This window comes from Saccopteryx leptura, chromosome 1 (genome assembly GCF_036850995.1).
Source record: "Saccopteryx leptura isolate mSacLep1 chromosome 1, mSacLep1_pri_phased_curated, whole genome shotgun sequence".
NCBI classification, from domain to species: domain Eukaryota; kingdom Metazoa; phylum Chordata; class Mammalia; order Chiroptera; family Emballonuridae; genus Saccopteryx; species Saccopteryx leptura.
In genome coordinates, this window is record NC_089503.1 from 389,871,192 (window position 1) to 389,897,433 (window position 26,242).

The following is a 26,242-nucleotide window of genomic DNA, read 5'->3' on the forward strand; positions in this document are numbered from 1 at the left end:
GTGTGCACTGAGCGGGAATCGAACCTTGGATGTCCACACAGGGGGCCAATGCTCTATCTCTAAGCCAATCAGCCTGGGCCACCATGAATATTAATAGCCTCTTAGAACTCCACAACAGTGTGTTCTTAAAACAAACTTTTATTTTATTATTGCACACGGTGGCCAGTAAAACATTGTTACCTTTTAATCCTACAAGATCATTTTTTATGACTTTTAGACTATATATATATCACACTTATTGCTAATTTATGGTTGTGTTTTTGAAACAAATGATGTTCTAATGACTTATAGGAAAGGGTGAAATGAAATGAGGTCACTTGAGGAGGCTCAGATTTGAAGTGAGAGTAGAGAGAAGAACAAAACTTAGAAGGATACTATTCAGGAACATTAAATTAGGAAAAGGAAAAATAGAGAGAGAGGGACAGTATCCCAAAACTAGAGCACACTGGTGGAAGGGAGGAAGCAGAGCGAGGGGGAAGAAAGGAATATCTGATGAGAGGGAGGTAGTGAGCTGGGAGGGAGGGAGGAAGGAGAGCAAGGGGGAAGAGAGGAATATCTGATGGGAGGGAGGTAGTGAGCTGGGAGGAAGGGAGGAAGGAGAGCAAGGGGGAAGAGAGGAATATCTGATGGGAGGGAGGTAGTGAGCTGGGAGGGAGGGAGGAAGGAGAGCAAGGGGGAAGAGAGGAATATCTGATGGGAGGGAGGTAGTGAGCTGGCAGACCCTCTGGGACAGCTTGCTAGGGAAAGAGAATGGGAATGAGGTTGATCAGACCTGAGAGAACAACAGACTTAACCTTCGGGTCTTGGACCCCATGGTCTGCCCTATGCTGGTGGCTCAGATAGTTTTTTCGAGTCACTGGACGCACAGTTACCCCTCCCACCAGCTGACACACCCCCCGGTACACACACACACAAGCACAAACAGCAAGAGTAATAACAAAAATAAAACTCACCTCCATAACCACCTCCATTCCTGCTAAATAATTCTATACCATGATATGGACTCTCCTTTTCAGGAAAGTCTGTTTCATACTTCTCCCTCGTGGCCCAAAGGCAATCCCCAGCTCTACTGACAGCTGTGCTGGAAGGACTCTGAAGTGCCATTGTGTCCCCCCCCAGAAGCTGGTGCAGTGCCCCCAGGTCAGAGAGAAGCTTCAGTCGCCGGGGGCCACATCTCCTGCTCAAAGCTCGGTGCCAGCCGGAAAGTGGAGTTGATCCAGGAGAGGGAAGCAGAGCCTGGACTCTGGACCTCGTACAGCGGCATTTCAGGGGCAGCTGGAAAGCTCGCCCCAATAGTTATATGGACACGGAAAGATCAACTGATAAATGGCAGACTGAGTTCTGTCTTTGCTTTTCTCTTTAATCAACCCCAGGGAGGCCATCTGCTGCTGGAAGAGGGAGAGATGGGATGGTCACTTGATCGTTTATTATACAGACCAATCAAACCGAGTCAGGGTTCTTACACACGAGGTGCCTCTTTTCTTCCCAAAACGCGCTCCACTGATGGCAGCCTCGTTGCCCAACGCTGCTCTCCTGCGGTTCAGACTCAGGGCTGGTTTCCTCTGTCCTCCTCAGCTCCAGTGGCATTCTGGACCCCAGCTGCGTTGCTGGGCCTCCAGGCTCCCTCTCCCTCTCTCTGATCCTGACGTTGGCCCAGCGGGCTCTTCAGTGACGTCCCGGGACCCCATCTCTGACCTCCTCTCTCACCCTCTTGATGACCTGCCCTGACCAGACCGACCCCTGGCTGCTCCGGGCATGCTCCGGGCCCTGACCGCTTGATGACCTGCCCTGACCGCTTGAGGACCTGCCCTGACCGGACCCACCCCCTGGCTGCTCCGGGCATGCTCCCGGCCCTGACCGCTTGATGACCTGCTCTGACCGCTTGATGACCTGCCCTGACCGCTTGATGACCTGCCCTGACCGGACCCACCCCCTGGCTGCTCCGTGCACGCTCCGGGCAGCGGGGGCTGTGCCGGCTCTTCCTCTGCCCGGCATCCTCTTCCTCCTCCAGATGTGACCCGCCCCTCCCCCCTCTCCGGTCTTTCCCGTGAGACCTTCCCGGACAAAGCGTCCCCCGATGCCGCCCTCCCTGTCTTATCCACCATCACGACTCTGGTTCCTCCTCAGTACTCACGGCCGTGCGGTGTTCTCCGTGTTTAACTCACTTCAGTGTCTGCTGTCTCTCTCCATGAGAAGGTCAACTCTTAAAGGAATCGTGCTGGCTTCCTCCTGCTCTGATTCCGCAGTGCCTGCAGAGAGCATTACAGTATTTAATGCAAGTTTCCCATTAATTAGTTAATTTAAAACATCGCTGTTTTTCTGGGTTTATTGCTCTCCTTACACTATTCCCCAATTGACTTAGAATAGATAAACCAGCATTTTCCACCTTTATTTCATTGTGTTTTCTCATGTGGCCGACTCCTTAGCCTTTAGGGACTGCATCGTGCAAGGACTCCCAGTTCAAGAATTCAAGTCTCTGCTTTCCTTTCAGGGCAATCACAGTCATGGTGGGGGACACGCTGGTACAGAGGACCACCCCTCCCCCCCAGCACATAGTGAGGTCACAGAGCGATATCTCACAACATATCTGCATTTGTTAAGAATGTTACATGTGTATCATATTGGGTGCAATTATTTGCTTATTGGGATTTTCTTTTTTGTTTTATTTTGTTTATTTTTTTTTTTTTTTTTTTTTTGTATTTTTCTGAAGCTGGAAACGGGGAGAGACAGACAGACTCCCGCATGCGCCCGACCGGGATCCACCTAGCATGCCCACTAGGGGGCGATGCTCTGCCCACCAGGGCGTTGTTCTGTTGCAACCAGAGCCACTCTAGTGCCTGAGGCAGAGGCCACAGAGGCATCCCCAGCGCCCGGGCCTACTTTGCTCCAATGGAGTCTCGGCTGCGGGAGGGGAAGAGAGAGACAGAGAGGAAGGAGAGGGGGAGGGGTGGAGAAGCAGATGGGCGCCTCTCCTGTGTGCCCTGGCCGGGAATCGGGGATTTTCTTTATTGTTCTTGGCAATATTTTTACTTCAGCAAATTTAAAAGTATTTTTTATCTTATTTATTCTTTTTTTCATTTTTAAATTTTATTTAGAAAATTAACTTTAACACAGTGATATTGATGAATAAGAGTACAGAGGAGTCAGGTAAATATTTCTATGGCATTTGAACGGCTGATCATGTTGTGTACCCATCACCCAACGTCAAATCGTTTTCCGTCATCTTATATTTGTCCTTCTTTACGCCCTTCCCTCCACACCCGCTCTCACAGCTCTTATTCCACATCGTTCTGGAAGTTTAAGCCAGAGCAATCAGGCAAGAGAAAGAAATAGAAGGCATCATATCAGGAAAGAAGAAGTAGATGTATCACTTTTTGCAGATGACATGATCCTGTGTAGAGAAAACCCCAAAGACTCCTCCAAAATAGGACTAGAAGCAATAAACCAATACAGTCAAGTTGCAGGATACAAACCAATGTATAAAAGTCTCTTGCTCTCTTATACACCAACAATGAAACTTCAGAAAATAAACTTCAAAAATAAACAGTTATATTTTATGTATCGGTTCATATAAATATATTTATTCAGTTTATGTTCTGGTCACTTTGGTTGGTGCAGAATTTAACTGTAATCCTTTTTTTTTTTTTTTTTTTTGTATATGTAAATAACGCATTGACACTGTGAATGGATTGCCTTTATTCCTAATTCAGCAAAGATGTTTTGAATATCTGCTGTGTGCATCGCACCACCACGGACTTGAGGTAGAGCACAACACAACACAAGTAGCAAGCTACGCCCTTCTGGAACATGCATTACAGCGGGCTGTGGTCTTGGCCACTCTACAGAAAGCCTCCGCGGCAGGCCGGGTGCGTATATGTTCCGCGCATGCCCGTGTGGGGCAGGGACGTAGGTCACTCACATGTCTGATGAAGAGCTGCGATGGGTTAGTTTAGAATAAGCTCAGCTGGAATCACTGGGTCCACGTGGCTCTGGCTCCACGTGTCTGGCCCTCCAGTCGGCTGGCTTGGGCATGTTTTGTGACGACTGCACGGCCAGAGACGAGAGAAACATGTGTGTGCTTTTACAAACTTCTGCCGACGTCACCACTGTTACCATCTCTTTGGAACCGGGTCAAGCAAGCCCCAGGTTCTGCTGCCTGCCGTGACACACAGAAAAGCCCGTGTTTGTGACAGAGGTGCTGGTGAAAACGGAAGAGGTTTATTCAAGTACCGGCTACCTGAGACGGTGGGCGAATTCCTGTTCTCAAAACCCCACCGTAACAGCTCAGACACCTTGGTCAGGGTACATGGGGCAGTGTTATTCAATCACCGGTTCGAGGGCCAAGCCCACCAGAAATTTTGTGTCATTCCACGAAAGAGTTAAACACCTTGTAGTTGTTTACTGATTAACCAGAGCACTCTAAGTGGCCGTTACCTAGTTAATAAAAGTTTATTAAATGAGGGTGTAACTCATAATCTGATAGACCTTAGTCTTCGGTGTTTGAGTCCTCTACTGTTCTTTGTTTTTCTAATCCACACTCTGCACCTGAACACACAATTGCCTTTCCTCCAGTGTGCAGAATTTTTGCCTCAAGCCCACATGGCTTAGACATAATCTAACAAGATGAATTAGTTACATGACTGAGATATCTGGGTCTAACCAACTGGCAAGTGGTAGCTCTGATTTCCTCTCAATTTTTCGAATAGCAGAAATGTAGGATATCTTCATTTCCCAATCATAAACTCACATAAAATGATACCTATTGGTACTGGGATATTTCATAACTACTGGAATAGAGGCAATAAAATAGTCATGCACAAGTGGAATAATAGTAAATTTAGAAAATGTAAGTAATTTCAGTTAAATTAATGAGCTTATCAAACTTATTCCATACAGGAATAATATTTAAAATCAATGTATTTGCGGAGAACAAAAAGAGAACATACAATTGAAAAAAAATGGGGTGACTTTTTTTCAGGGAAGGAGAGGAAAGAAGGATGAGAAGAGTATGAACCGGTAATTTAAAAAAAAATACCTTCTCATGTGATTTTACAGTGACCCAGGCTTAAGGAGCACAGACCCAGGCTGACCTCTCCACAGCGCCTGTCCTTTATCCATCAGTTCACGCTGAGCCTTCAAGGCAAGTGGGGTGGACGGGAGCACATCGTTCAAGGAACCTCTTATCACACCAGCCTCGGAGGGAAGAGACAGGAAATGTTCTGAACTATCTTCTTCTTCTTCTTCTTTCTTTTTTTTTTTTTTTTTTTTTTGACAGAGAGAGATACAGAGATAGAGGGACAGATAGGACAGACAGACAGGAAGGGAGAGAGATGAGAAGCATCTATTCTTCGTTGCGACACCTTAGTTGTTCATTGATTGCTTTCTCATATGTGCCTTGACTGGGATGCTCCAGCAGAGTGAGTGACCCCTTGCTCAAGCCAGCGACCTTGGGTTCAAACCAGCACCCCTGTGCTCAAGATGGTGAGCTTGTGTAACTGCTAGAAAGGTCATCGACTACTGTATAAATGATGACATCTGAACTGGGGAGGGCAGCATGATGACCTTTCTAGCAGTTACACAGGCCGTTTACATTGGGGGAATTTTTCAAATGTCAAAATGCTTTTGTCAAAAGCATGACAACATCATTCATGCCCATGTCAAACCCTTGCGTCTTCGGGAAAATGGAAACCCAAATCCCTAGTGAAATCGTTAGGTGTTTAAACAAGTTCCACGGCAACACCAGAATAAGTATTAGTTTTGGAGTTTATTACATGAGCAGGACTAAGAAAGGCTAGGCACTGCCAACACTAGGAAAGTTCTTGATCTAAAAGTCCTGGGAGAGATGGTTACAGGTCTAGTTCTTCAGGCTATAGGCCCATGATTCTCACACTCACTTAAAAAAATATAAAGATTTAAATGTATTGGGTTGGCATTGCTTAATAAAATTATATAGGTTTCAAGTGTACCATTCAATAATCTATCCTCTGTATATTGCATTGCATGTTTAGCACACAAGACAGACCTCTTCCGTCACCATGCATGTGACCCCCTTTGTTCACATAGGCACAAATATGGTTCTTTAATCCTGAAGATAGAAGATGCATTGGAAAGTGGACCCAGCAGCCGGGAGCTTCCTCAGCTACTCCCAACCACAGAGGCTGCGAGTCTGGGGGTGACGTAAGCTTCAGAAAACCTTTCAGGTGTCAGCAACTGCTCTGCAGACCTTCCAGGAGCACAAGGCACCGGGGACACCTGTCACTGTGAAAGGTCACTTCTGAGTAGAGTCAACCTAACAGGATGCACATTCAACTCCAATTTAAAAAAGTTAAAGAACTCTGACATATAACCCATAACTCACCGGTAGGACTCTGCAGTTTTTATAAGGTCACAATTGGGGATCGTAGATAAATATATTTTTTAAATGAGAGAAGTGGAGATAGAGACAGACTCCCGCATGCGCCCCTGACCAGGACCCAGCCAGCAACTCCCGTCTGGGGCCGATGCTCGATGCTCAAACCAACAGAGCCACTGGCTGAGAAAGGAGGGGGGGGGAGAAGCAGATGGTCACTTCTCAGGTGCTCCCTGACCAGGGATCGAACCCGGGATGTCAGTGTGTAAGGCCAAGCCTCTGTCCACTGAGCCAACTGGCCAGGGTGATACTTTTTTCACATTAAAAATAAAAATAACAATGCTTCAACATGCGGTTGTGAGATTGTACAACTTGTTTTGTTCCCCTTACGGGGGTATTTCCTGCCCACCAAGGACTCTCCTTTTCTGCAATTCCCTAGTTGAGGGGTCTCTGTCTGCTCCCAGTTCCCTCCACCGAGGAGTCCCTGTCCCTCACCCTTGTCCTTGTCTTTCTCTCATTTGCCCACACACACCTCTCAGCCCCTCCTAGGGGACACGCCCTTCCCTCACGCTCCACATCCTGGCTGTCTTCTGGCCTCACCCCTCTTCACAGAAGAATTTTCCTCCCTCGGGGCAGCACCTAGTTTAAGTCTGAAGCAACACATTTGTTTAAAACGGTCCTATAGTATATCTTTACATGACTTAATACTAGGCTTCATACTAGACTCAAAAGGTTAAAACATATTGGAAACAATACCGTTTCTGTTTCCTGATTTAGGTTTTGTTTTTAGAATCTTTTTAAAAATAATTAATTAATTTATTATTATTTTTTTTTACTTAGAAAATTAAAGTTAATGGGGTGCAGGAACTTTTTTTACAAGCGTCTCTAGATTTTAGGCTAACTTACTTGCAGTTCCGTCTACAGACACGAGAGGGCAGCAAACAACAGACGTCGTCCCAGGTTTTAACTTCACGTTGCCGAGAAGTGAAGGTTGTGAGGATAGAAACTAACTTTCCTCCGCATTCCTCCCTCCCACCCACTCAGATGTACTTGTCCAGTCTCTGCCCAGTTACACCCGTTACACCTTTGCTTCTATGTTGTTAAGACATCGGTATTTGATATTCTTTCCTGTGTACTCACAAGCGTCTTTTTCCTTCAGCTCATTGGTTATCTTTAAAATTGAAGACTGACAGATAACATTTACTTTATAAGTCTAGCTTTTATTTCCAGGTTCAACATAATAATTGTTGGGTCAGCTGAAGAATGTTATTCCTAGTACCAGACCAAATGGTGTTTCTGTTCTTAGACTTCGGCAATTGTTAAAGACCAGGTCACTTCTTTACCTTCTAGTCCTCTATCCGGGGACACTTGGGTTGTTTCCATGTCTTGCTCACTGTGAATAATGCTGCCATGAACATGGGGGTGTACGTGTCTTTATGTACCAATGTTTTTTCTTTTAATTTTGAGGTAGATACCCAATAGAGGGGTTGCTAGGTCATATGGTATGCTGGGGTCCAGCCCCGGGGGGGATCCAGGGGTCCCACAGGAGGAGACGGTGTCGGCGAAATCAAGTGAGAGAGCCGAATTCTTTTCTTTCTCTTTATTCTCCGGTTAGCATTTACTGTCAGGCATCTCTGCTCAATGCTAGTATAGGTCCCTTTTTATACACACACACTGAGTTACAATTACATGGTATTAATCATTGCTTCTGTTTCACTATGTTTACATGTTTCCGGATAACAGTTAATTTATTTCTATAAATTACAAACCAGGTAGCAAATCATTCAAAGTACAAAATAACTTGAATAGTGATAACAACATCGGTAAAAGCTTTTAAGGTGTTAGTACTAATAGTTAACTAACTTTACTGCTGTTGTGAGTTAAGGGGCAGAGAGAGATTAGCAGACGAGATTATTAAGGACTAACAATGGACCACCGTTTGCTCAGGTAAATGGCTTTGAGTTTAAGCAGTGTCCTACTTTTTCTCACAAGATTCTAAAAGGCTTGCCTATAAAGAAATTGACATAACATTAAGAATAGCTTTCACCCAAAGATATACATAGTGCACTTGCAAGATAGCCTAGTAGCAACATAATTTCAGAAGACATGAACTGTTATTACTTCTATGGATTTCCCTACATTCCTTTCATTATCAAAAAATCTTGGGAAGTATTTACTCATGCGAACATCTCACTGAGAAAGCCCAGTAACTGCCTTTAGTCAAAAGACAATTCTCTTAGTAAAACATTATTTTCTTGCCGACTGCGCTCTCATCCTAGGCCACACAATGGGCCATTCTACTATACCTTACCTAAGATACTATTGTCTAGTCAAATATTACTTATTTATTATATTTAAACACTAGTTAAGTTCTAACTCTATTCTTCTCAGAGTATACCACTATCTGCAGATCAAATAAGCAAGAAGAAAGGAATGTTTCTCTACTCTATCACATGAAAAGGCTATGGAGGAAAAATGTTGAATTAAGTGAAGGCCGAAAGGTGCTCTGTGGACAACCACTGCCTCCTACCCATTCACAAGTCACAATCTATTCTTTCTAACATGATTAAGAAGGAATTCTCCTACAAACTTAACCCTTTACGAGGAATATCATAGCCAGCCTCTTATGTCTATGAGCCCAGCTCAAGGGGCTTACAGGTTTTTCTGTGGAACTTACACCCTCTGTCTCATTTCCAAAGAAATTACTACGAATCTACAGGGAAAGCACGGTACTATTATCCCTGTGCCATAAATAATAGCACACACCCAGAAAAGGGGAGATATAAGGCCAGATTAATTCAAAAAGTCAAAGGGGGAAGTATCGTTGTGTCTCTCCTTTGGGTGACTTCGTCAACCCGCAGCCATTGGTCTTCTCTGCTGTGACTTTGTCAATCAGCAGTTTTTTATCTTCTTCTGCTGTGACCTTGTCAGCCAGCAGTTGTTGATCGGCTCCCGACAATGGTAGGCAGCCAATCAAGTAGAAGATGACACTTGCTAACAACAGTTCTGATAAGGGGTTAATATCCAAAATATGTAAAGAACTCACAAAGCTCAGCAACACACAGCAAACAGTTCAGTTGAAAAATGGGAAGAGGACTTGAACAGACACTTCTCCCAAGAGGACATACAAATGGCCAACAGATATATGAAAAGATATATCTTTACTAGCTATCAGAGAAATGCAAATCAAACCTACAATGAGATAGCACCTCACACCTGCTAGACTGGCTGTTGTAAGACAGGTTATAACAAGTGTTGGAGAGGCTGTGGGAAGGCAAACTAGTACACCCATGTTGGAAGAAAGGATGGCGGTTTCGCTGTCTTCTTGATCTTAGAATTCTTAGCCTCCAGAACCATGAGAAATACATTTCCATTGTTTCTAAGCCACCGAGTCTGTGACACTTTTGTTATAGCTGCCCAAATAAACGAAGACAGCTTTTTGGGTCAGAAATTTATAAGGATCAAATTTTAGAATCTATTTTGACTCTATTTTCTCAAACCTTTTTTGCTATCCACCCTCTTTCTCTCTTCAAGGATTACAAATTCCTTTTGTGTTAAGTCCTTTAAAGTTTTCCCGTGACTCAGTGATATTCTTCATTTTAAAAAACATTTTTATTGAATGTATTATCTTGACATTGGTTCATAAAATTCTATAGATTACAGGTGTACGATTCTATAACACATCATCTGTCTACTGTGTTGTGTGTTCACCACCCGAAGTCAAGTCTCCTTCTGTCACCATTTATCCCCCTTTTACATGCTCTCCACCCCACCCCCCTTCCTTCTGCTAATCCCCATGTTGTCGTCTGTGTCTGTGAGGGTTTTTTATTCCCCATTAAAAAAAAAAAAATTCTTTCTTTTCTCTGTGTTTTATTTTGGATAGTTTCCACTTCTGTGTCTTCAGGCTCACTGATCATTTATCTTTGCAATGGCTTATCTGCTGTTAATTCCATCCCATGCAACTTTTATCTCACACATTGTAGTTTCTCTCTCCAGAAGCTCAGTTGGGGTCTTTTCAGTGCATAGCTCGGGTGAACTTTCTGAACATTTGGATTACAGTGGCAACTTCTATTTTAATCCTTGTCTATAATACTAACACTGAGGTCAGTGCTGCATTAATTTTAACTTATGGTTTTCTGTTCATTATGAGCTGTATTTTCCATTCTTAGTCATCTTTGACTGGATGTCAGACACTGCAAATATTTCCTTGGTGAGCTCTGCGTTTGGATGAAGGTAAGATACTAATACTGTAAATGATTTGATCATCTTGGCTTTTATTTTTAAGGTTTGTTCATCAGTATTTGGGTCATTTTTTTAGTTTAGTGCTAATAATTCTGTTTCTGGGACAAGACTCTTTTGGGTCTTCTACCAAGGTTCCACAGAACTGATGAGATTTCTAGTCTAGCTGGCTGGAGCACGCTCTCTTCTCACCCCTGTTTAAATACTGGATACTCTTTCCTCTGATCTTTTCATTCGAGCATAACAGGGAGTTGTATGGGGAGGGGGACAGGGGAGATGTACTGGGGAACACAGGGGACATTAGGATCTATGTAAACACAATAAATTAATAAACAAAGGGAAGTTGTGACTATTAGGAGGGAGAAAAGCCTTTCTTAAGTTCTGCTGGTGGACACACTGAGAGTTAAGAACATAAAGTAGCCATTTTCCTTATTAATATCTCACACAGTGCAGTTTCTCTTCTTCCTGCAATAAGATAAACAACTCTATACGCTCCGACTTCAATCTGGTTCCCCCAGCTCCCTCATGCTAATGTCACCACATCTGTCAGAATTAGGTTGCGATTGATGTTTATTTTTTTTTTGTTGCCTCAAATTATCCTTGCATTTAAGAGATAGACTAGCTTCCTATGAAATTACAGCTTAAACTTTTCTCCTTTCACGTTTGGAAATGCACTCTGTGTCCTTTTTATTCAGTGTTGGTGTGGAGCAATATGAGGAGGTGCATCTCCATTTTTATTCCTTTGAACACGGCCCTGGAGCAGAGTGACTTAATGTGTGGTCCGCAGACAAATGTCTAAATGTAAACTGCTTCTTAACAACTGTTTATGAGACAAATATGGACAGACTATTATAAAACTTTTACAAGAAATTGACAGAAAAATTTTGGGTATATTGAACCTAATATTAATTACCAGTTGTAATTTCAAGTCTTTTTTTTTTTTTACTGACTTGATTTTCTAGTAGTTCATTTTAGAAAATGATCAGTCTAGGATTTACTCTATATAAATCAAGAAACAAACAAACATAAAACATTATCCTTTCCTGCGGATTAAGAAACGCTTCTCGGTGTAGTCAGAAGTGCTGGCCACGCAGACATGTCGTGGCCTTACGCCGAGATGCCTCAAAATCAGTGGGCTGGAGGCCTTGACAGAGAATGAGCCACAGTCCTCACGGTGAAGGGCTTTCCTCAAAGTTTCTTAATATGGGGCAGAGGGGGAAAACTCCATGGACTTCTGCCTGAAGTAAGGATACAGTGACCCAGAGAAGCTGTCCTGGGTGAAGGAGAAGATGCAGGTGCCGTCAGTCATGCTGTAGAAAGAGATGTCACTGAGCTCATAATCCACGAAAACCACAACCTTCTGTGGATGCTTTGCTATTGAGAGAGCCTCTTCCTGGGAAACGCCTGGCGGACAGCAGACGAGAGCCCTGTATCGACCTCCCTTCTTCTCTAAGACTCTGAATTTCTTCTGTCGTATATCGCCGACTGACCCACCGCCCTCTGTGGGTTCCTCATACATGCCTAGAGCCCACTCATCGGTGTCCCCAATGTCCACCTCCCAGTAGTATCTCCTTCGATCCGAAATGAAGTCTTTCCCCTGGAATGTCACAAGGTTGCCGTCTCCGTCCTTGTCGCTAAGGGAGACATCCTGGGTTTCCTCCGGGTCCTCCTTCCTCTCTGGGTCGGTGCTGCTCGGGGGACACTTAAGACGGAGAGTCACCGGGGCTGGAAGGAGGCAGAGAGGAGCGAACACGGTGAACTTCAGATGACTGTGGTGCACGGGAAACCCGACAGCAGCAGGGAGGGTGATGTTGGAAGAACTCTCCTCTGAAGGTGTGTGTGCGTGTATGCGTGTGCGTGTGTGCGTGTGTGTGTGCACGCGCGTGTGCATGTGTGTACGTGTGTGCGTGTGTGTGCATGTGTGTGTACGTGCGTGCATGCGTGTGCGAGTGTGTGCGTGTACGTGTGCGCGTGTGTGCCTGTACGTGTGTGTGCGCAAGTGCGTGTGCATGTGTGTGCGTGTGTGTGCGTGTGCGCACGTGTGTGTGCGTGTGCGTGCACGTGTGTGCATGTATGTGTGTGCGTGCGCGTACGTGTGTGTGTGCGTGTACGTGTATGTGTGTGTGCGTGTACGTGTGTGCGCACGTGCGTGTGCATGTGTGCGCGTGTACGTGTGTGCGTGTGCGAGTGTATGCGCGTGTGTGTGCGTGTGCACGTGTGCGCATGTGTGTGCGTGTATGTGCACGTGCGTGTGCGTGTATGCACGTGCGTGTGCATGTGTGCGTGTGTACGTGTGTGTGCGTGTGCGTGCACGTGTGTGCATGTGTGTGCGTGTACGTGTGTGCGTGCGTGTACGTGTGTGTGTGCGAGCACGCGCGTGCGTGCGCGCGCGTTGGGGAAGTAGAACAGGGCTGGGCATCAGCTGTGCTGTCACTGGGGTGGTTTACTAATCGCCCTGTCCTGTCTGTGCCTCCACCAGTGTCCTGGAAGAGCGTCCGGTGAGCCCGGGACTTGCAGCGTTTCCTTGAGAACAGCGTGCTTCCCGCGTTCTCTACAAACCAGACCTCCATTCCCTGCTTCGTAACAGGCTCCTGGGAGCTGAGCTCTTTGGAAAGAGCAGCTGATTTAGTCTTTCCGTGTCAAGCACTATTTACTAGTTGCAGGGGAGGGGGTTTCTTCTGTGGGGGGCGGGCTATATTAATTTCTGTTTCAGAACCCAGTGGACCCCACAGAGGAGAAAGCTGGGACCACCACCCAGAGGCAGGAGCCCAGCCCCAGAAGCTGACCCCAGCAGCGGCCGGCAGCTCGGGCTAATGCTGACTGACCACCGTGACTTGTGGACACCCTGTCTTTGCCGGAACACCGGAGCATCTGCAACTAGGAAATGACATCGGGAAGGAAAAAGGGGGGCCGGATGGGAGGGAGCGAGAAAGACGAGGAAATAGCCACTCACCGTGCGTGAAGTGTTCCTTCCTCCAGTCTGAAAGAAGAGCAGGAGAGGTTGCCATCAGGGGGAGACGACCAGGGAATGACAGGGAGGCGGGAGGCTGCTATCGCTGGCTCATGGCTCTCTCCTCTCCGCTCTCCTCCCTTCCTCCTGTGCACCCCTAAACTCTGGGGGTGTCCCAAAACTACGGGTACGTATCCCGTGCCCCGTCTCAGGCCAGAAACTATCACCTCTTCATCCAATGCTGGGGAACAAGCCTCTGCAGCCCAAGCCCGGCGTGTGGACAGCTGTAGAAGGGTCCAATGTCCTTTCATTTCATTTTATTTTGTGCGTTTTTATTCCCCAGCCTGTGTCTTCCTCAGAGGAGCACTTACACTTACAACTTAAGCCTTCCAACTGACCCCTGTTATTTTGAACCTTGAAATCAGAATCTCAGTATTTTTTTCCTCCATGACTGATTACCGCACCTGCTTCTGCCTATGGCCACTTCTCTTATAACAGGACCTCTGATTTTATTTAAAGATCGAATATTCTCGTGCAGTCTTGGGGCGATAGGCCAATAAAGACACACCGGTGGGGGTGGCCGGGAGCAGCGCTGTGGCCTCACACGGCAGTCCTCCCCTGTGGCAAGCGCAGCCCCCCTGGGCGCAGGACGTCTGAGCACCCGAGTCCAGAAGGACACGAGAGGCCGTGTGCTCCAAAGTCTCCTCTTAGAGATAAGGAGACTGAGGCCAGGACAGAGAACGACCCTACTCCTCAGCTGTGACTGGTGGCGTTAGGACGGAAACTACTGTCCTCATCCTCAGTACTGTGCCCTCTGCTCTAGAACCACGGGAGGAGTTTAAGCAGCTTGTGGAAGAACTCTTACAGAAACTGCTCAACCGACACCAGTCCCTGGGAGGGGCTCCTCCGACCCGCTGCCAAGGGACTTGTCAGGCCTGCTTTCCCAGTGGACCTCAAGTTCCACAGGGTCAGAGGGCACGGCTCGCCCCACCGCCCTCCAGCATTGCGTCTGACATGTAGAAGTGCACACGTACTTCGAGGAATGAGGCCCAACTCTATTACACACACAACACACACACACACACAAACACACACAGTACATAACAGGCATGAAAACAGTCAGTCCCCTCTACCAGCAGATAAAGAAACATGTTTTTAATTTTATAAATGGTATTGAGTGACTTGCACACTTTTCAAACATAGATCTATCCTTGTATATTGAACTTTACTTACTTTGTTTCAAATAGAGAAAATAAATAAAATCATAGTTAACATCTTTTTTTTTTTCCAAATGTCAACTAGAATGCATTATCTGCTCTTCTAAACTTCATTTGCAGTAGAGACACGCAGCTATCATAGGGTATCCTTAATTCTCCCTAAATCTCGTTGAATTCGCTCTGAGTTCCATTCCTTCCTTCCCCATAGCGGATGGGCTAACAATTTGTGTTCAGTCATAACCCGATCTGCGTTGTAAATTCCTCCAGTTAGTATGTATTTCTGCTTTACTTTTAGCTCTGGAAAATGATTACTTAAGCCTCCAAATACTAAATACGACAGATCAAAACTGAATAAATGAGCCCTGGCCGGTTGGCTCAGTGGTAGAGCATCAGCCCGACGTGTGAAAATCCTGGGTTTGATTCCCAGCCAGGCTACACAGGAGAAGTGCCCATCTGATTCTCCACCCCTCCCTCTCTCCTTTCTCTCTGTCTCTCTCTTCCCCTCCTGCAGCCAAGGCTCCATTGGAGCAAAGTTGGCCCGGGCGCTGAGGATGGCTCCATAGCCTCTACCTCTGGTGCTAGAATGGCTCTGGTTGCAACGGAGCAATGGCCCAGATGGGCAGAGCATTGCCCGCTGGTGGGCATGCCAGGTGGATCCCGGTCGGGCGCATGCAGAAGTCTGTCTCTCTGCCTCCCTGCTTCTAAATTCAGAAAAACACAAAATAAAAACTAAACCAAAAACAAACAAAAAAATCTGAATAAGTGTTCGCACCTTGCACGTGGATGTGTGTGTGCGATGCTCTCTCTGCTTTGGGTGTCTGATGCACTAGGCCAGCCCCAAGGCCAGAGACTTACTCACCAGGGTAGATGCGGGCCTTCCTCCAATCTAAACAGAACAGATCCGGGTAAGACGTGGTGAGACATCAGTCCGGGCCCTCCCATTCCTCTCCCTTCCGCTTATTATCCCCCCTCCCCACTAACTGATATTAAATCCTTTAGCCTTTTTCCTCTGAAGAGAATGAGCCTAGAAAGTGTTAGGCATCCGTTTCTCGGGCGGTGTGAGAAGCCAGTCTCTTACCTGCATCATACAATTTCTTTCGCTTTTCTGGAAGGAAACAACAGCGAGTGAGAGGGACCCAGGACAGGCGTGAGAGGGGGGACGAATTTCACACCAGAGCGTGACTAGAAGCCAGACTCACCGAACTCCGCTGTGACATCGTCTGAAAGAGAAGAGGGCATAGGCTCCGTGAAAACGGGGTGTAGCTGCCCCTGAGTGTGGGGAGTAGCTAAAGGAACGCCTGTCCTGGGTCTCTCCCTGCAGGGCAGCCCAGTGCGGGAGGCCGGAAAGACCCGCAGACTTCTATGCCCAGTCTCGAACGACCAGCGCCAGGAAGAGCTCCTTGGGGAGCGTCGTGGGGTCACGGAGGAAGAGCGCCCGTGCATCATGGGGGTTTTAGTCGTCTGGGGTGTTTCCGCAGCTCGTCCTTGAAGGACGAGTAGGAAGCGAAGGCAGGGGAGGCATTTCCCAGGAGGAACAGAGGCGCAGACTGGGGCGCGCAGGTGTGGGTGGCAGGCCCGCCCCTGGTTTGAGCCACACGGAGGCGGCTTCGTGGCCCCTCCCACAGAGCTGCTGGCTCCGCACGTGGAGTGCTCCATCCCTGGGGCTCCCAGCTCTGTGGAGCTCTTGCCACCCCGTGTCCGCCTTGGGGGCCCCTTGGCGACCTTGTTTCCCCATCTGCTCTACACAGCTTATCCCCAGCTTTAAGGTCAGCCTTCTGATTCGCCCTGCTGTCCCCAATGTACCTTTGTCCTTAACTGCCCTCTCCTTTTCAACCCGCATCTGGTCAGTCTCACGGGATTCTTGCTCCTTCTCCTCCTCCTCTCTCTCTCTGGCTCCATGTATCTTCCAGCCGGCGTAGCTGACCCCCGCGAGGAGGAGCGCCAGCACAGGGGCGGTCCCGGCCAGGGCCACCTTCCACGGAGACACCCTGGGGAAGAAGGGTTCTGCCACGGGCAGGGGCGGACGCCGTGAGGACCCGCCCAGAGGGGGGAGGGCGGAGGGGGCCCTTCCCCTCCCCAAGGCGCGTGCTGCCCCTCGGTCCCCTCCCTGCGCTCCTGGCCACACCCCCAGCTCCGCCCCTGCTGCCCGGGCCTCGCGGACCTGGGAGGAAGACGCTGGACGCCTTCTCCTGCCCAGAGCGGGGGTTCTGCACGGAGCAGGTCACATTGCCCAGAGAGCTGTCCCTGACCACAAGCGCGGCCTCCACGTGGAAGAGCCCGTCTCCATCTTGGGTCTGCGACGCAGAGGGGGATGGTAGCTTCACTCCGGCCGCGTCGGTCCACTGCACCCAGGGCGCGGGGAACCAGCCCCCCGAGGAGCACAGCACGCGGATCCCGCCCTCCTCGGGCCCCGTCATGTGCACGTGGGGGACGGAGCCCACGCCTGAGAAGAGAAGGCCGGGGGTGGATGGTGCGCAGGCGTCCCTGGGGCGGAGGGCCCGCCACCCTTCGCCCGACTGATGAGGAAACTGGAGCCCAGAGGCGGAGAAACCGCTCAGAGCCGGCGGGAGGGCGATCGATCTGTGATTCGGTTTAGAAACCGGCTTCCTGCCTTCGCCCTGTTCTTGGACCGAGAGAGCTCTGAGGTCATTCGAAGAAAAGAAAAGAACAGGGAAAACGGAAGCTGGAAAAAGGGGGTTCATCCTGAGTTGTCTTTCTTTTCTGATTGGGTATTTATATCTCCAATGTCGGAGGGACCCGCTCCGCTCTGAGTCAGAGATCTGGGGTCTGTCGGGTGTCAGAACGTCAGGCGTGTCGCCCGCGCTGGTGCTGAAAAGTGAGGAGAGGATGTGGTCCCATCCCCACCGCCCGCCTGGGAACCGGACGCGCGGCTGGAGAACCCGCGTGCCCACGTGGCGGCGGGCAGAAGAGATGCCCGGCCAGGCACCCAGACGCCCCGACCCCGCTCTGCGCTCCGGAGCAGGGCACGTGCCCGACCCCTCTCCGCGCCCCGGAGCAGGGCACGCGCGCTTTGTGCCGCGCCCCCGTACCTATGACATGCAGGTCCACAGTGGCCTCTCGGGAGGTGGGGCCGTCCTGGAAATGGCAGCGGTACTGGCCGTCGTCAGAGGCGCGGACGTGGCGGATCAGCAGGGCCACGGCCCCGGTGCGAACGGAGCTGCCCAGCAGCTGGGTCCGGCCGCGGTACTCCAGCATCTGCTCGCCGCTCCGCTCCTGCCCGTCCCGGTACACGAGCACAGCGGGGGACAGCTGGGCCCGGTGCCACCGGATGTCCATGTGGGCGGTGCTCTGCTCAGGGGACAGGTGGCAGGACAGCGTGGCGTCCGCCCCGAGCAGGACGGCGACGGGCTCAGCTGGTCCCCGCACAGAAAACCCGGGCCCTGCAGGAGAACCGGAGACGGACGGGAGGAATGAGGGAGCGGAGATGAGATGAAAAAGCATCCGCATTTCTTTACTTAGAGACCCAGAAATATTTCTCCTTATTTGGATGATGTTCCCTAAACATGAACAGACATTTTAAAATTTATTTATATGTAAAAAAATAAAAAGTCTGATTTCTTCCATTGTATCCCCCCGAAGTTACAACTGTTGATGGTTTGGCATCTGAGAAAACATTTTTTTTTCTATGCATTTCTACTTAAGTTATGGGAAACCTTATGTAAAAGAGAGCGATGGAGAATTAAATATGGCAAAGTGACTTATTCAGCATTGATCTCTCTTTGTGATGCAGAGGGAGGGATTGGAAGGCACTTCCTCCCTCCTGGAGCCTTTGCCTCTGGGCACTCTGCTGCTAGGAGGGTAAGTGGACCGTTCTGACACTGAGACCTGGATCACTGCACAGCGGTGCGGGGCTCTGACACTGAGACCTGGGTCACTGCACAGTGGAGCGGGGCTCTGACACTGAGACCTGGGTCACTGCACAGCGGAGCGGGGCTCTGACACTGAGACCTGGGTCACTGCACAGCGGAGCGGGGCTCTGACACTGAGACCTGGGTCACTGCACAGCGGAGCGGGGCTCTGACACTGAGACCTGGGTCACTGCACAGCGGAGCGGGGCTCTGACACTGAGACCTGGGTCACTGCACAGCGGAGCGGGGCTCTGACACTGAGACCTGGGTCACTGCACAGCGGAGCGGGGCTCTGACACTGAGGCCTGGGTCACTGCACAGTGGAGCGGGGCTCTGACACTGAGACCTGGGTCACTGCACAGTGGAGCGGGGCTCTGACACTGAGACCTGGGTCACTGCACAGTGGAGCGGGGCTCTGACACTGAGACCTGGGTCACTGCACAGTGGAGCGGGGCTCTGACACTGAGACCTGGGTCACTGCACAGCGGTGCGGGGCTCTGACACTGACACCTGGGTCACTGCACAGCGGTGCGGGGCTCTGACACTGAGACCTGGGTCACTGCACAGGGGTGCGGGGCTCTGACACTGAGACCTGGGTCACTGCACAGCGGTGCGGGGCTCTGACACTGAGACCTGGGACACTGCACAGTGGAGCGGGGCTCTGACACTGAGACCTGGGTCACTGCACAGCGGTGCGGGGCTCTGACACTGAGACCTGGGTCACTGCACAGCGGTGCGGGGTTCTGACACTGAGACCTGGGTCACTGCACAGCGGTGCGGGGCTCTGACACTGAGACCTGGGTCACTGCACAGCGGTGCGGGGCTCTGACACTGAGACCTGGGTCACTGCACAGCGGTGCGGGGCTCTGACACTGAGACCTGGGTCACTGCACAGCGGTGCGGGGTTCTGACACTGAGACCTGGGTCACTGCACAGCGGTGCGGGGCTCTGACACTGAGACCTGGGTCACTGCACAGCGGTGCGGGGCTCTGACACTGAGACCTGGGTCACTGCACAGTGGAGCGGGGCTCTGACACTGAGACCTGGGTCACTGCACAGTGGAGCGGGGCTCTGACACTGAGACCTGGGTCACTGCACAGTGGAGCGGGGCTCTGACACTGAGACCTGGGTCACTGCACAGTGGAGCGGGGCTCTGACACTGAGACCTGGGTCACTGCACAGCGGTGCGGGGCTCTGACACTGAGGCCTGGGCTCTGACACTGAGACCTGGGTCACTGCACAGCGGTGCGGGGCTCTGACACTGAGACCTGGGTCACTGCACAGCGGAGCGGGGCTCTGACACTGAGACCTGGGTCACTGCACAGTGGAGCGGGGCTCTGACACTGAGACCTGGGTCACTGCACAGCGGAGCGGGGCTCTGACACTGAGACCTGGGTCACTGCACAGCTGTGCGGGGCTCTGACACTGAGACCTGGGTCACTGCACAGTGGAGCGGGGCTCTGACACTGAGACCTGGGTCACTGCACAGCGGTGCGGGGCTCTGACACTGAGACCTGGGTCACTGCACAGCTGTGCGGGGCTCTGACACTGAGACCTGGGTCACTGCACAGTGGAGCGGGGCTCTGACACTGAGACCTGGGTCACTGCACAGCGGTGCGGGGCTCTGACACTGAGACCTGGGTCACTGTGCATTGGTGCAGGGTGGAGGGGGGGGTCATAGTGTACGGCTGCCCCAGGGTGAAAAGTAGAATTTAGAAAGTAAGACAGAAGATAGGCTTTATTTTATTTTTATCAAATAACTGTGAAAGCTGAAGTCATAGAGAAAAACTTTTCCTAAAAATTATTCCCCTGAATAAGTAAGGAAGATGTGGTACATGTATTCAGATATATATACACACACACACACACACACATACACAAAGAGAGAATATAATCTGCCCACTTGTGACAACATGGCTGGACCTGCCCAGTATTATGCTAAATGAAACAAGTCAGACAGAAGGCAAACACCATTATTTCACGTATATGTGAAATCTAAAAAAAATAAATGAAAATACAAAACAGAGATGCAGGTATAGAATTGTGCACCTGAAAGCTGTACAATTTTGTTATCCAGTGTCAACCCAAAAAATCAATTAAAAAAAAAAAAAGGAAAGAAAAAGACAGAGACACAGAGAAAAAACTGGTGCTTGCCAGAGGGGAGGGTGTTGGGGGGACTGGGTGTGAGATGTGAGGGAGTGAAGAAGCTCCAATCAGGAGCTTGAAAACAGTCACGGGGATGCAAAGCACAGTGAGGAATGTAGTCAAGAATATTGTAACAACTGTGCATGGTGCCCGGTGGGGACTAGCCTTATCCAGGGATCACTGCATAAATTATATAGATGCCTAACCACTATCCTCTTCATCAGACACCAATACAAAATTGAATGTCAACTGGAATTGAAAAATTTTAAAATATATATTCTAAATGAAAATAATCATATAGAAGAAAGTCTTTTTCTCGAGAGAGAGGTATGCCTCTTGGAGCCCAGTGGTTCTGGTGTTCAGAGGCAGGGCAGCCCTGACCCAGAGGAGGGTGGGACCCCCGGGGCCAGGAAAGAAGATGCCTGGGGCCAAAATGGGGACTTCCTCTAATTATAAAACAGGCTTTTTTTTTAGTCATGTCACTTACAATCACCTGCTTGAAATTATTTTTCCATAGAAATCCAGGATGACTAAAAAGTGACCGGTGTCCCCTGGGCAAGGTCTGCATTCAGAGGCCCGGGATACTGTGGACCCTGGGAACGGTTCGGACCTCAGGACCACAAAGGCAGGTCCGGGGGGGCAGGGCTCAGAAAGGCCTGCTGCGGGGGTGCTCGGGACGGACGGGCACAGCTGGCAAAGGCGCGTGAGCTTCGAGGAAGAAGCCCGTGGCCAGTCTGTCCCAGGGAGTATGGGTCAGCAGTCCTGGGCAAGGAGCAGGACACTGGCCACTGGGGTGGACGCAGGCCATAGTCCCCCTTCCTTCCCATTGCTGTGAACAACCCAGGGCACTGGTATCACTCCAAGGACATGTGGTCTTTACTAACTGATCCTGGGCTGTCGGCCACACAGGTTATATGAGCCACTTAATCTAGAAACGGTACATGGCATTACTTATAGCCTTAGGGAAGAGGGACACATCACTGTGCTTCCCATAAATGGGATTACCATATATCACTTTTTGCTGTAAGGAACATCCAACCATGTTAGTGCTCAGAGAACCTAGTGTTGGCACTGCCCACACGGCCACGTTCAGACTTTCCTACCGGTGTGTGTTTACATTGCTTCCGATTGGTTATTACTACGAGCTGTCCCGCGGTAAGCCTTTCATATATATAATAAATGTACTCACGGGAGAGCTTTTTGTTAGGATTACATACTTGCAGAATTGCTCAGTCAACACATAGGGGAATTAAACATTTTGATAATCGCTACTTAGCTGTGTGAGGTCGGTTGGCAATGAGGGAGGGTCACGGTGAGAGACCAGGTCCGGGGACTTTGGCCGAAACCACCCACACCCACGATCACCCTAAGAAATGGCCCAGGAGCATTTTGAAAAAATCTGTCAGCCAATGAAATTTCGCCACGACATATCAACCTGCCACCACACTACGGACGCTATAAATTACCCCCTCTCCCCCCAGGACAGGGGAGAAGCTGTGTGACTTCCCTGGCCCCTATCTTGCCCGGGGTGCGCTCTAAATAAAGCTTTTGCTGGTCCACACTTGGTGGCTACATCCTTCCTTCATCCTCGGCAGAAAATACCTTACAGGCTAGAGATAACAAAAAACATCCTTATAAAATTTCACAGGCGGATTATCTTTAAACCTGTGCTCAAAAACTTCATTTTGAAGTCTCTTTTATTTCATAAAGAAAGAACTCATGTCCCAGAGAAAAAAAAAAAAGTAAATAATTTTTTTTCAAGATTATAACCAGATAGAGCTGGAGTCCACATTCCTTGTACTGAGATGTGGGTCTTCTTAGCAGTGTGGACATGACGAGGTGCATTTCTACAAACATGTACATCAAAACTAAACAGGCTAAAATCACACGTACTCAATAAAAATTTAGATAAATATTAAAACATTAGACAAATAGCTATGAGTCTTATGAGGTCGACTCAAAGGAGTAAGGGACAGTGATCTGAGGGAGAACACTCCCCCCTCATGGCCCCACCCTTCAAGCCTCCTGCAGGTGGCAGACATGGCCAGCGTCCCCAGACACAGGCTGCCTCTGGGGGGGGGGGGCGAGTTGTGATAGAGAGATAACCCCTCTCATCATTGTGGACCAAAAAGGGGCCATGTGCTGAGCCTGACCAGCTCCGGGGAAGGCTGCCTGGTGTCCTTCCAGACTCAGGGACCCAAAGTCAACACACAGGGTGGACTGAAATGGAAACTTTTCAATTTTTTTTTACTAAAAGCGGTTTATGGTGGGTAGCCACGTCCTAGGGAGTTGTTCTCTATCTGAACAAAGGTCAGTGTTTGCTCCCAAGCCCGTCTGTGGCCTCAGGCACCTGCAGTAACTACCATGCCTTTGAGGTGTGGGGGTAATCTTCTTCTTTTACCCCCTCAGGGAAGACATCCTACCAGAGCAGGAAACAGCAAACCTTCTCATTGCTGTTCTTATTCTCATGTAAATGACCTCAGCGGGTCTGAGCCTCCCTGCCTCAGAGAGGTCTCAGTGTATTTATCTTCACTGTCATCCACTCTGAGATCCCCCGCTCCGCTTTCTCCTCCTCCCCAGTCTACCACAGGCAATTCCCTCCGCTTTCTCCTCCTCCCCAGTCTACCACAGGCCATTCCCTCCGCTTTCCCCCTCTCCCCAGTCTACCACAGGCCATTCCCTCCGCTTTCTCCCCATCCCCAGTCTACCACAGGCAATTCCCTCTGCTTTCTCCCCCTCCCCAGTCTACCACAGGCAATTCCCTCCGCTTTCTCCTCCTCCCCAGTCTACCGCCAGGCAATTCCCTCCTGTCTTCCTCTTTGACTCTGATGTATAAAATGAGGAGTGAAAGCGCCCTTTGGGGGGGGCATTTTCTCAACCCATGGAGACTCTGCTTCCCGGCAGTTGTCCACAGTTTGGCTCAAATCAACTCATAAAAAATCCTTACCGGGGTGGAAGTTTTTTTTCATTGACATGGTTATGTAAGAGGAGCTACTGAAAACAAGACGATACACAAAACGCTTGGGGGGAGAGCACTGACCTGCTGAGCCCCTCGCGGGCACCTGGAGGAGCAGGAGGAGCAGGAGGAAGCCGGGCGTCTTCATCCCAGCAGAGAGGAGCACACCTTCCCTCTGACCAGGGCTCTGGAGGGCGGTGAGCAAGTCAGCAGAGCGAATGCTCTTGCAGAAAAACCCCTGCTCAAACCCTGACTTTTATAACGAAGTTGGTTTGTTTTTTTTTTGTTTGTTTGTTTGTTTGTTTTTTGTCTGCTTTCCCCCACAGACTTTAAGAGAAACGTTACCAACTCCCACCCACCTCACCATGGTTTTTATTCTTTCTCTTTCTTCTCTCTCAAAGCTAACCATTTCCCCAGCAGGTGCAGACAACGGTAAACCTTTCTCTGTGTCCTGTGAGCTCTCTCACTTCCCCGGGGATGCCCCCTCTCACCAGCGCCCTCATGAAATAGAAATCCCCAAGTTCAAAGTGGAGAAATTAATCTGATACAAACTTAGTTCACTCTTCTCTGCTGATAGATCTTCCTCTTTTCCTCTTTCCTTCTTTTCCTTCCTTCCTTCCTTCCTCTTTCCTTCCTTCCTTCCTTCCTCCCTTCCTTCTTTACTTCCTTCCTTCCTCCCTCCCTCCCTGCCTCCTTCCCTTCCTCCCTCCTTTCCTTCCTTCCTCTCTTCCTTCTTTCATTCATTCATACATTCTGTATTTCTTTTAACCACCAAGAGACCCTTTGGCTTACCTCCCAGAAAGGAAGATAGTTTTCTCACCTTGTAACCCAGAGACCAAGCCTTCCTTTTCAGGACCTGCACGTCCCCAAAGTGCGCCTGCACATCACCACATGTTTCTCTCTCTCGGCCTGCACTGAGCCATGGGTGTCCTGGACCCTCCTGGATGCTCCCGGTCCCCTCAGTGCACCTGTGAGTCCCGGCTTCAGAGAGGGTTTGCCCCTGCCCGTCCTTGGGCTCAGCACCCGAGGGCGTGCCTGCAGGCGCTGGGAGCAGCAGGTCTCCGACAGGTCCCTGGACTGGGCAAATATTCTTAGGAGGGGAGACCTGCCGGGAGGTGGTGGCCCTGGAACGCCTCCCTAGAAAGGGTCTGATAAGAGAGGCACAGCCTGCCTCCAGCTCTCCTGGTCGCTTTGAAGGTGGAGCTGATAAAGGTTCACCCCAGTGGACTTGGGACTGAGCTGAGCTGTAGAATGGTAGGAACCCCAAAGCTGCTTTGGGGGAGGGGATACTCAGTGTGGCTTCCTCCTCCCGCCTGCAAAGGGCTGCAATCACATTTTTCAGAGAGAGAGAGAGGAAATAGTCCTCCTGCGTGATCGTGAGGTGTGTGGGTCATCCCAAGGTTCAGCTCACAAATGTAACTTGCTGAGAGAGTAAAACCGACAGGAGCCTGCTTCCTCCAGCCACACCCTGAAAGACTCCAAAGCCTGTGCAGAGCTATTCAGGGGAAGATACGAGGTCCGCAATGGACGCTCTGTGCTCCGCGAACCTCAGGGCTGTTTACTTCCAAGAGGCTTAGGGCTCCGGATAGTAGAATAGAAACAGTAACACAATTGTACAGTGCCAGACAGAGAATGTGTTCAGATGTTTTTTCCCCCCATTTCACGTGCTTACCAAGTTCCATTCATGATTCTCCATGTCATGAAAGGTTTACAGAGAATCAGGGATGCAAATAATAACAACTGCATCAGTATTGCTACGGGAGCCACTAACAGTCTGGCTGGAGGGGACACCAAGCTCTGGAGACAGCGAGGTGCACTCAGCATTTAAGAAAATAAGTTTATTGAGATGGAATTCGTGTGTGATGACAGCCTGGTTCTGAAATGTATCTGTCAGCGAGGCTTCACAAACGCGTACACTCATGTAACCGCCACGTCCATCAGAATATGGAACGTTGCCATCTCTTGGAACTTTTCCTCCTGTCCATCGTGAGTTGGGACAATCTGGGAGAAACAAATCATGTCTGATATGAATCACAACAGCTTGGTCTTGCCCATTTTAATATTTCGAAACCACAAGAAAGGATGTAAGCTTACAGGACATAAGCTTTTGCGTTGGCTTCTTTAGTTAAACGAAATGTTTTCTGAGATTCAACCACGCTGTGCGTGTCAGTCCTGTTATTTTTATTGCTGCCCGAGACTGCATTGTGGGATTAAAGTACAGCGTGTTCTCCGCAGTTCTCCCCGGGGCTGCCTCCCCACGCGGGTCTCCGTCCGCGGTCCACTCAAGCCCTTTCTTCCTGGGCATTCATTACCCTCCTGCCTCATTCGGGCTCTGACGCCACCCAATAGCGGAGGTCTGAAATTCCGGGACAATAGCAGAGGGGACACTGAGGTCTGAAATACCGGGAGAATAACAGAGGACACTGAGGTCTGAAATACCGGGAGAATAACAGAGGACACTGAGGTCTGAAATACAGGGACAATAGAAAAGGGGACACTGAGGTCTGAAATACGGGG

At 49.5% G+C, this 26,242-nt stretch overlaps 2 protein-coding genes across 3 annotated transcripts in view; both read right to left on the reverse strand.

The window, feature by feature from the left end:
- LOC136388497 (uncharacterized) overlaps positions 1 to 1,564 on the reverse strand; it is a 39,474-nt gene extending 37,910 nt beyond the window's left edge. Inside the window, exon 1 of the mRNA XM_066360322.1 lies at positions 954 to 1,564. Coding sequence (XP_066216419.1) covers positions 954 to 1,104 — 151 coding nt within the window. The 5' untranslated portion in view covers positions 1,105 to 1,564. The remainder of the gene's footprint in view (positions 1 to 953) is intronic.
- An 8,375-nt stretch (positions 1,565 to 9,939) lies between these two features.
- LOC136387796 (butyrophilin-like protein 1) lies at positions 9,940 to 25,110 on the reverse strand. Of its 2 annotated transcripts, XM_066359833.1 has the most exons (10): positions 24,546 to 25,110; positions 23,810 to 23,912; positions 17,806 to 18,156; positions 16,917 to 17,198; positions 16,559 to 16,759; positions 15,955 to 15,975; positions 15,834 to 15,860; positions 15,615 to 15,641; positions 13,542 to 13,568; positions 9,940 to 12,313 (listed from the first exon to the last, which is right to left on the reverse strand). In XM_066359833.1, exons 2-10 carry the CDS (start codon positions 23,871 to 23,873, stop codon positions 11,787 to 11,789), a joined length of 1,527 nt encoding a protein of 508 aa, XP_066215930.1. In that variant the 5' UTR covers positions 23,874 to 23,912; positions 24,546 to 25,110; the 3' UTR covers positions 9,940 to 11,786. The 2 variants fall into 2 exon arrangements, with proteins under 2 accessions (XP_066215930.1, XP_066215931.1); XM_066359834.1 differs by lacking the exon at positions 15,615 to 15,641.
- Between the last annotated feature and the right edge of the window lie 1,132 nt (positions 25,111 to 26,242).